At 46.6% G+C, this 10,094-nt stretch overlaps 1 protein-coding gene across 1 annotated transcript in view; it reads right to left on the reverse strand.

Moving 5' to 3' along the window:
• The window catches only part of kcnd1 (potassium voltage-gated channel, Shal-related subfamily, member 1), a 28,149-nt gene extending 19,045 nt beyond the window's left edge, over positions 1–9,104 (reverse strand). Inside the window, exons 1-3 of the mRNA XM_062390983.1 lie at positions 8,919–9,104; positions 7,889–8,134; positions 4,780–5,492 (exon numbers count right to left, since the gene is read on the reverse strand). Coding sequence (XP_062246967.1) covers positions 4,780–5,492; positions 7,889–8,134; positions 8,919–9,074 — 1,115 coding nt within the window. The 5' untranslated portion in view covers positions 9,075–9,104. The remainder of the gene's footprint in view (positions 1–4,779; positions 5,493–7,888; positions 8,135–8,918) is intronic.
• Between the last annotated feature and the right edge of the window lie 990 nt (positions 9,105–10,094).

The following is a 10,094-nucleotide window of genomic DNA, read 5'->3' on the forward strand; positions in this document are numbered from 1 at the left end:
GTCGCCACAGAACCGCACCATTTCCTCCTGTTGGTTGAAACCACAGATTATAAAACTGCCCGCTGCTAAAAGTGAAGGTCGTAAACCTCCTCCATGTTAGTAGACATGGACCAAACTGAAACAACAAAAGATGGCAGCGTTTATATCTGAAATATTTTGGCTAAATGTTCGTGGGAAGCCCAGCGACGTCGTCCATCTTTATTTCTTCTACAGTCTGAGGTTAAAAACAACAGAGAGCTATATGGTGAGCGTTAACTGATAAATCCAACTTTACTGCTTCTGAGAGGAGCCGCTCGTTTCTTCACGCTCGGCTGCTTCTTCATCCCGACTCTGCTGCTCGGAGTCGTAACTTTAACTTGGTGTGTTGGTATTTTACATTGGGTTTGGACCATGTTTTAGATCTGTATCTGTTTAATGTTTTATGTCTGTAATTATTCATTTGAAACTGCACCACAGACTCTTTATTATGTGTCTTATTCCTATCTGTGATTTCCAGGCGTCCATTATGAGAAAGTCCAGTGAGATAATTTCAGCTCATCAATGAACGAAAGATTTCTCCTGTGGAATGAAGCATTAATTGTCAGGTTGAAAGGTTTGGTCGTTATCGGACCACCTGAAGGAAAGAAGGGAATTATCTGGAGTGCGGACGCAGACTCTGAATCAGCTGCAGCAGATTGTGTTTCCACTCACATATATTGCTTCTGGAGCTGCTGCAATAGGTTTATGATTCCACTTCCAGTTTATTTGCACAGTGATAAAACACAGGAGCAAAGCAATAAAAGAGGAGTGATGAAAAACATTGATAACAAAATGAACAAAGAGAAACAAATGAGCAGATTGGGGCAGAGTGGGGGGGAGGAGAGGAGGACGAGGAGGACGAGGATGAGGAAGAGGGGGAGGAGGAGGAGGAGGAGGAGGAGGAGGAGGAAGAGGAGGAGGACAAGAAGAGGGAAGAAAGCAGATGGGAAACAGGTTTTACTCTAAATCTTATTTGGTGATTTCTTGACACTATTAACATCATTTAAAACTTCATATAAAAAATAAAACTCTTCGTTAAAACAAGACGGAAACGTTCAAATTCAACAGCAGGTTTGTGACCGATCACGTTTTTAATACCAGGTGTAAACGGGTCAAACAAGGAGCATATTAAAACACATGCACTGGAAACAGCTGCATTAAAACGTGTTCTGGTAATCAGATTACAATCCGAGTTCAACTACCTGAAAGGTAATTTCTAAATGCACCACAGGCAACTGAACCACCTCCGTGATCTCTGCATAATCGAGATATATTTTTCTAGATATAATCTGAATAAGAGAAGCATTTCTGAAGCTCATCTGATTCTGTCCTCATCCAGATGTTGAAGGAGACGCACCTGAAGATGTTTGGTAACTGAAGAAAAAAACCTGAAGACGATGGTTAACTGAAATTACCGAGTTCAGTGTGTGTTTAACGCGCAACAACACAACACAAGTGAGTTGTTTTAATCACAACGACGGAGGAGCCTGACTGAGGGAATCAAACTGTGAGTGGTTATTTGATTTTCAGATCTGTCTTGAACGCTTCCCGGATGCATTAACACTCAGCTTCTCTCAGATCTGCCACAGATGCACGAAGTGACTCAGTGTAAATGGAGTCGAGACGAGAGCTTAAACAATCTCCTCGCTCGCTAAAGGACGTTTGGTGAGTGCATCAGGCCGAGGAGGACAGACGCTGCAGGGAACTGAGGTCGAGGAAGTCAACGACCTCTGGGTGTTTGTCAGGGGCAGGTTCAGGACAGAAGACGACAACAGATTCGATCTGATTGGTCAGTGGGGATGTGGGGGGGCGTGGATCTGGAGGATGGTATCCAGGTTATGGACTTGGACGTCTTCATCCTGCTCCTCAACGTTCACCAGAGAGCAACAGGAAGTCACTTCTGCCTGTGATCATCGGTCTTTATAAGTTCTCCCTCAAAGTGTCAATATACCGGCTCTGGAAAACTCGTATAACGCACGTTAGTACATACTTTTATTTATGGTTCTACCTATTATAATTCTTGATCTCTATCTGAATTATAACAAAGGTTTTGTGTGCGTTTGTAAAAATTAATGTTTCTGTTGTTATCATCTAGAACGAGGTGAAGATCTCAGAACAGAGACACACGTCTGAAAAACATCCAACCAGCCTCTAGAATGAAGCTTTCCTGAATAAATCCCAGGTGAAGGTGGAGAACGTTTTTAAAAACAGCTGCTAAACAAACTCAAACATCCACAAATAGACTTGAAGACACTTTAATGTGGGTTGAGAACGGCTCACTACGCCACCTAGTGTTGGGGACGTCTTGACATCGTGACATTAAAACCCTCGAGCAGCCGCCACCGCTTGTGAGTGTGAATATGGAAAACTGCCATCATCTCCAAATCCATGTTGAAACTAACCCAGTCCCCCCCCCCCCTCTCTTAACCCTTGAATGTCTCTCACACACACACTTACACACACACACACACACACACACCAATATACCTGCTGATTTGAGCTGTTACCGTGACACTTACAATCTATACAAGACAAACATGAAAGACGTAAACGTTTTTCCTCTTTATCCGATTCTCCACATCTGGATCTGTGTGATCAGCACAAATCCGATAGAATTAAATCAATTCTCTCCTGGAACAGAAACGTTTGTGGAATCATTTACTGACAATTTTCTGAAAATCTGATCAGAGACCAGGGACAGATCGAAGTGGCCGGGACGACAAACCTGGGACAGGAAATGAAACGTTCCTTTATTTGGTGATTTAAAGCTGCTGGTTCTGTTGTGATAGTCGGAGTGGAGGAGGAGGAGGAGGAGAAGGAGGAGCAGGAGGAGGAGAGGTGAGGACACAGAGGGACACTCCCTAGAAGGAAACAGAGAGTAACTGAGAGCAGGGAGAGGTGAGAAGGGGGAGGATGGGGGAGGAAGGGGGAGGTAAAAGCCTGGCCTGTGTTGTGCTGTCTGAAGAATCCATTTAGAGGTCTGCCTCTCCCCACTGATAACTAATGGACCGAGAGGAGACTTTCACAATAAAAGACAGTGTCCTGACAGAGGTTTCCTTCAGCAACTTATCATTATTATCATCGTTAATTCATTTAGTAAATAACATCAGACGCAATCAAATCAAGACCAAAAACTGAAAAACCTGAACCTGACACAGGTCGTGATGAGGTGTCCATGTTCCTGCTCCTGCTCTGTCCTGGGAGTCTCAGTCTGTCTCAGTCTGAAGTGGACATGAAGCGTCCCCGGTCCGTGACACCGGCTGTTTTCAGTCTGATCTCCGGATAATCTAATAATTATCTGTACGTGAGGATGTGAATGTCAGAGTCACTTGCTGTGGACGTTCTCCAGTGTCTCTCCTGCAGCCCCCAGTCAAACCTCCAGATAATGTCCACGTGAGAACACAGCAAGGACGTCGACCCGTTATAGCCTCGACCTAAACCTGATCTGATGCAGCGTTCGGTCGTTTCCCTCCTTCTGTTGGTCCCAAAGTTCAAACTCTCAATCTTCCAGTGCAAGTGGCTAATGGACAGTTTGTCCATTAAACCAACCTGACCTGCAGAGGACATGAAAACTGACTCAACCCTGGACCCTCGTAATGAGTGGTTGGTCTGGAAACCAGCAGCAGTGGTCTATGGGAGAGCTGAACACTGAATGACACTGATGCTGTTGATGGACACGTCTGGTTCCAGCCCGTTATCCAGCTCCACACACGGGGGGGGGGGGGGGATGTGGTTATTCTGGTTCGGCTCGGAGAAGATAAAGGCAGCATAATGAGGGGTCTTCTGAACGTGTTAAACACTTCACCCCCGCACTGCGGACATAATGAACCCTGCACAGCTTAACGAACACGATCCTCCTCCAGATAAAACTCTACAGCTTCTGTCAGAGGCTCCACTCCCACAGTCGGATGTGTGGGTCACATGGTCGGGACTCAGAAAGGTGAACGACCTTTTCCTTCATCCAGTGAAATAACTTCAACGACCTTTAATCTGTTTCTCTGCTCGAGTCGCTTCCATTCATTCACACCTTCACGTTTCCTCCTGTCTCTTCATTCACAGACAGGTAGGAGTCATATAGAGTGTGTGTGTGTGTGTGTGTGTGTGTGTGTGTGTGTGTGTGTGTGTGTGTGTGTGTGTGTGTGTGTGTGTGTGTGTTTAATAGCAGTATGGTGGATTGGTCAGTGCTTATGGCAGATTCCTGACTCACTCTCTATTTCTGATGTTTCCAAAGGCTCTTTGAGCAGCAGATAATAGATCAGTGGTGGAGAGCTGCAGGGTGAAGACACTATCAGCCTCACACACACACACACACACACTCACACACACACAGACACACACACTCTCACACACACTCAACCATCCACACGGCAGCAGCGAGTGTGTGGGCGGCAGCAGGGTGAAGATACACCACCGTACTCGAGAAGCAACGCGTGGGAGGCAACAAACACGCACACACACACACACACAGAAGCACACACAGACACACACAAACACTCACGCACATAAACACACACTTGATTTTTTCGCACTTCATCTCTTTTCATGGGCGGAGACAGGCAGTCGATTTCTCGCCCGCAACCAACAGTAATGACAAGTCCGCGTCCCGACAGGAAACAGAAGGACAACACACAAACACACACTCGTGCTGCCATGGCAATCATTGTAACGCCGGTACAGTCATCAGGAGACAAAAAATGAATCTGTGTGACGTCAGAGATCATCAGAGACAGTCAGCGAACACACAACGTCAAACTAACTCACCCCAGCGTGGTCATGGTGACGATGGTGTACCAGAAGGAGGCCGGGATGGAGGTGAAGGTGGAGCCCTTGGTGCCCTTCTCGGCGTAGAACATGACGGTGGCGAAGATGATGATGGCCATGGTGAGGGAGAAGAGCAGGAAGCCGAGCTCGGAGGCGCAGCTCTTCAGCGTGTAGCCCAAAATCCTCAAACCCTGCGAGTGGCGGGAAAACTTGAAGATCCGGAAGACGCGGAAGACCCTGAGGGTGACGAAGGCGCCGCTCACGTCCTCGTTCTCGGGCATCACCAGGCCGATGTAGTAGGGCATGATGGCCACCACGTCGATCACCGACATCACGGAGCGCATGAACTTGCAGCGGCTGGGCGCCGCGAACAGACGCATCAGGTACTCGAAGGTGAAGATGAGCACGCAGGCCGTGTCCATGCAGAAGAAGGCCAGTCCGAATTTCTCCCCGCAGGGAAGGTCGTTGACGCTGCCCTTCGGAGGCCGGCAGGGGACCGTCTCCACCACGTTGGCGATGACGGAGACGGCGATGAAGAAGCCGGTGACGTAGTAGAAGACCAGCGCCATGGTGGAGGTGTGGGGGTTCTCGAAGGCTCGCCACAGACGCTCCCTGGAGGTGCTGTCTGGAGGGAGGGGGGCGTCCATCCCCTCGTTGGCCTCCGTGTCCTCGGCCAGACGCTCCTGGTTCTCCTTTTTCCTGTCTCTGTATTCCTTCACATCGAGAGGGGGGTGAGGGGGGGGGGGGGGGGGTGAGATTAGCATCGAGACTAACGTCAACTGTTTTACATTATGTCTTTAGTTTTGTAAAAGGTGGAAAAACATGACCTCACTGTATATCTGTGTTTGGAGCAGATTAGATTTGAAGAATCGTTTTTAGCCCTGAGTGTTTTTCCAGTAGAAGACCAAAGCCACGTTGCTATAGGTCCTCTGATGTTTACACTGCAGTTTGTGGGGGGGCATTTTAGTTTTATTTTTTTTTATAGCCCATATTCACAAATCTCACAGAGTTTAACCAGGTGCGACATCCTCTGTTTTTAACCCTCGCCAAGACGGTAAGTGTGAATTTGTGCAGTATAGTCACAGTATTAAGATGAAATGCTAACTATTGCTAAGATGCTAAATGCTCGATTGTGTCGATCCAAATGATAGAGATGTTTTAAGCTAGCTGGCTCTGCTAACAGATGATTTACAACAGTTTTCCACTCATGTTCTGAACTATATGACGTCTGAATGTCTACATTCGCTTTTTAGTTGTTAGCTGACATTTCATTTGCCCTTAGGCCGAATTAGCTGCTTTGTTAGCACGTTAGCTGCTTCTCCTGTTGCCCAATTACAAGAAAGGAACTGAATTGGTTAATGAGACGGTTCTCACTCCAACTAGTCAATACAAAAAGAGCGAGTTTGCACATTTCATTTATTTCTGCTAACTTCATAAGAGATGAGCGAGGTGAATTTCAGTCGACAGCCTTTCTCACCTCAGAGTAATAAACTGAAGAAATGTCCCAGAATGGAGTTAAATGTTTTCCCTTGTCAACAGAGTCATCTCATTAGCAGCAGAGTGACAAGAGCAATTAACACTTTATATATCCTTCAATTTGTAATTAGCCCATGGTTCATTAAGGATAACTGCTCGCTGCTAATAACACTAAGGCTTCAGCCAGAAAAACAGGTCGTCCTTAAACAGTTTGGATTCAAATCCAATTTGTCAAAGCAGCAGACAAACATCCAGATCTGTAAAATTACAGGAGGAATAATGGGAAACTGTGTGGGAGGTGTTGACTGAGTTAAAAAAAGAAATCCAAAAATTAGAATCTCATTTGATGAAAGCAGCCAACAAACCTGATGAAGATATAAAGGACGACAAGTCATTCATTCAAGTCGTTCAATATAAATGAGGATACAAAGATGATGAAGCCTCGGCACACAAGGTTAGTATGAAAAATATAAAATATAAAGAGCTCTGCAGGTGGTTTGCTGTTCGGGGAGCGAGGACGGAACAAATGACTTGTTTATGACTCTTTAATGGAATCACTTACTTTAAGATCGAGTTCGAAGCCAAATTCAGGAGCAATAAAGAGACAAATCAGATTGTAGTTGAGCTGCAGAGTTTCAGGAGGATCCTCAGCGCTGTGTTAATGAGATGGAGTTTAACGGCTGATTTGGGAGCTGGTTAGTAATCCCCCTCAGATCCATTAATGTTCTTACACTAACACAACAAGTCATTTGGCTGATGATGCTCTTCTCACGAGAGACTTAATGAGTTCTGCAGACGCACACACTGCAAACATTATGAAAAGATCTGAGGTCAAAGGTCACAGAACCCACATGAGCACAGGCAAACGATGCAGACATTTTTTAATCTGCATGAAAAGACTGAAGGATCCGAGCACCAGAGGATTGTACAAGTGGAAGCTGCCGTGTGACTTCCAGAGCAGCTGAACAACATGTGTCCACAGCTGCGTCACATCAATATGCATCTAAATCTACCTCTAATGCCCACGTTCCACAGACTGTTCAACTGGGGTCATGAACAGAAACAGTCTTATTAAACCATTCAGAACAAAAACACCAGGAAGTCACCTGCACGAACTGAGGCTCCTCAGAGAGAAGAGTTAAGTCGTCAAATCGAAAGCTGCTGCTCTGCTTCTCATCTTCTAAACCCCGGACGGTGGCAGGATCAACGAGAACATGTTTCAGAAATGTTGGAGGAACTAGAGGAATTTGAAATTCAGTGTCTTGGCCACGGACGCTTGGTCATACGGGTGGAGGAAGCTGAACCACGACCTTCTGGTGAGTGGACGGCCTGCTCTATTTCCTGAGCAGCCAAATCTACAGACAGTGTGTCCGGTCTGTTGTTTGCACTCCACTGCAACTGCATTTCTATTGGCAGAATAAAACACAGTTCACCTAAATAAGGTTTTAAGAAGCAGAAGTGCGTTTGAGGGCCGACCCCGAGAAGGTCAGTCGATAACTGTCAAACATGTTGTGATGCTCCCTTCAGGACAAACGATTCTTCAAGGTCACTAAAAGCTCAACCATTTTAACATCATCAGTGACAGTCAATCAGCTCCACTGTCCTTCAGTGTCATCTCTGAGTGCAGGGTTACCTCCATGCAGCAGTCTCCGATGATCTCCGGCACGATGCCGTAGAAGGCCAGCTCCTCGTCGAAGGCCTGGATGCACTCGTGTCTCGGGTAGTGGAGCTTCCCGGTGCGGTAGAAGTTCAGAATGTGTCGGAACATCTCAGGGTCCCTGTCGAAGAAGAACTCCTGCGTGTCTTCGTTGTAGAAGAACTCTTTCTCCGAGGAGCCCAGCAGCGTGTCGGGATAACGATCTAGAGTGTTCTTCCATGTCTGAGACACAGACGAGAACCAGAGGAGACATTTTTCACTTGAAACACGAAGCGACAAGTTCAGAGTCTGAGCTGAATTTAAATCAACGAGCAGACAGCAGCAGCACAGATATAGAACAGAAACATATTCAACTGAGGTTTTCTCCCCTGAGAGTCTGAAGCTTCATGTGTTTGTTCAAAAGTTTCATTATTTCTGGTTTCACATTGTAATTTAGAGACTAAAGAGTTTTTTCTGACAAACGTAGGTCCAGTGGGCGGAGTCTAACTATACCTTTCACACCTGATGTTCAAGTGAAAAGTCTGAAAGTCTGAAAGTCTGAACCGCACAAGTTTTGATAGAATCTAAAGAGTTAAGTAGAAATGCTGCATTTCAGTTTAGTTTTTTTTGGCGCCGCACTGAGAGAAGTTTCCGACCAAAAGTTTGTTTCAATTTCAATTTATTTAATCTTATAAAATGGTCAAACTTTTACTTCTCAGCTGTTATTTTAAAACAGAACCTGATTTACTGACAGAAATATCAGACGTTCTCATTTACTCACGCAAACAATATTAAAAACACAAACGTTCCATTAGAGAGTTACTGAGATGTGCAGACGCGTCATGATGCTAACGGCCTCTTCGTTAATTTAATTTGAAAAAACATTATTTTGTTGTCTCCACTTCCTCTCAAACTCCAGACATGAAGCTGAAACCTCTTGGATCCGAGCTCTGCCATCTCCTGGTGGAGCCATGCTCTAACCTTTAAGCCTTGTTCGTGAGCATGCTCAGTAGAAGGCCACACCCACCTGGAACCTGACCCCGCTGACGTTCACGTACAGGATCTCATCGGACTTTGACGACTTGTCCACCGGCGGTTTGGGCATCGTCTTCTTGGCTAGCGGCAGCCATCCCACCGCCGCCGCCCGCGCAAAAGGCAGCCACGTCGCCACGCCGGCTGCCATCTTGCATCAGAGCGTTCCACCTGTTAGAGAGTTGCGTCCTCGGCGGAGGGGCGGGGCTAACTAAATTAGCGCCTGTAAGTGCCTCGACTAAAAACTTCCCTCACTTCTTCTCCTGCGCTGATGTCCTCGAGCGGTCAGGGCAGCAAGAGAGGAGGTGGTCGGACATGTTGGGGGGGAGGGGCCAGAAGGGGGGAGGAGGGGCAGAGGGAGGGGTCAGAGGGCAGTTAGGTGTCAAGCCATGAAGAGAACGCCGTGAAGCAGCGTGAAAGCCAACGCATCCGACAGGCTCGTGGCCCGTGGTTCACTTTGACGAACTTTGGGCGTCTTTCTGTTCGCTCTGACTTCCTGTCGCTATCTGGAAAACTAAGAATGAAATATTCCTTTTCTTAAATATACCGATCTGAAACTCTTCAGCTTTCGTCGGGCGTTTTCCTCTAAATACATACAAACTCAAAACTAACAAAGAAACTCGGAACAGGAGAATTTCTGTAAAATAATCGGAGAGTTTTCTTTATTGCTGCTGAGGAGATGAATCCTTGGAGGGAAGCGTTGAGGCGTTTGTGTCGGGCCTCTACCTCCCTACTTCCTCTCTCGCTCTCCTCCGCTCAGTGTCTGACTGGAGCTCGCTCTCCCTCTGAAGACAGATTTGTTGCAGCGCCGCAGCCTTTCAAATTCTTATTAAATTGTGATGATGGTCCCTTAAAGTTGCAAGATAGACAGAATGGCCTGCGTTGCCTCCCTCCCTCTAAGTGTTTCTCTGCTGTGGCGATTATGGATCTGCAGCCTCACTCTTCCTCTCTTTCTCTTTCTGCTTTTGCTTGCTGTTTTTTCTCCTCTAATTTTCCTTTATCTCTCTCCCCCTGTTTTACCGTCTCTCTCTCTCTCTCGCTCGCGGCTGCCGGGCATTAGTGACGGTGGAGACACGCCGGGTTTGTTTTGAAGAGCGAGGAGGCGGCGTCAGGTCTTTACTCCATGTCCATGTATGGCCGCCCTGTCAGAAAACACACAAACAGAAAAGAG

This window comes from Platichthys flesus, chromosome 7 (genome assembly GCF_949316205.1).
Source record: "Platichthys flesus chromosome 7, fPlaFle2.1, whole genome shotgun sequence".
In the NCBI taxonomy this organism is placed as follows: domain Eukaryota; kingdom Metazoa; phylum Chordata; class Actinopteri; order Pleuronectiformes; family Pleuronectidae; genus Platichthys; species Platichthys flesus.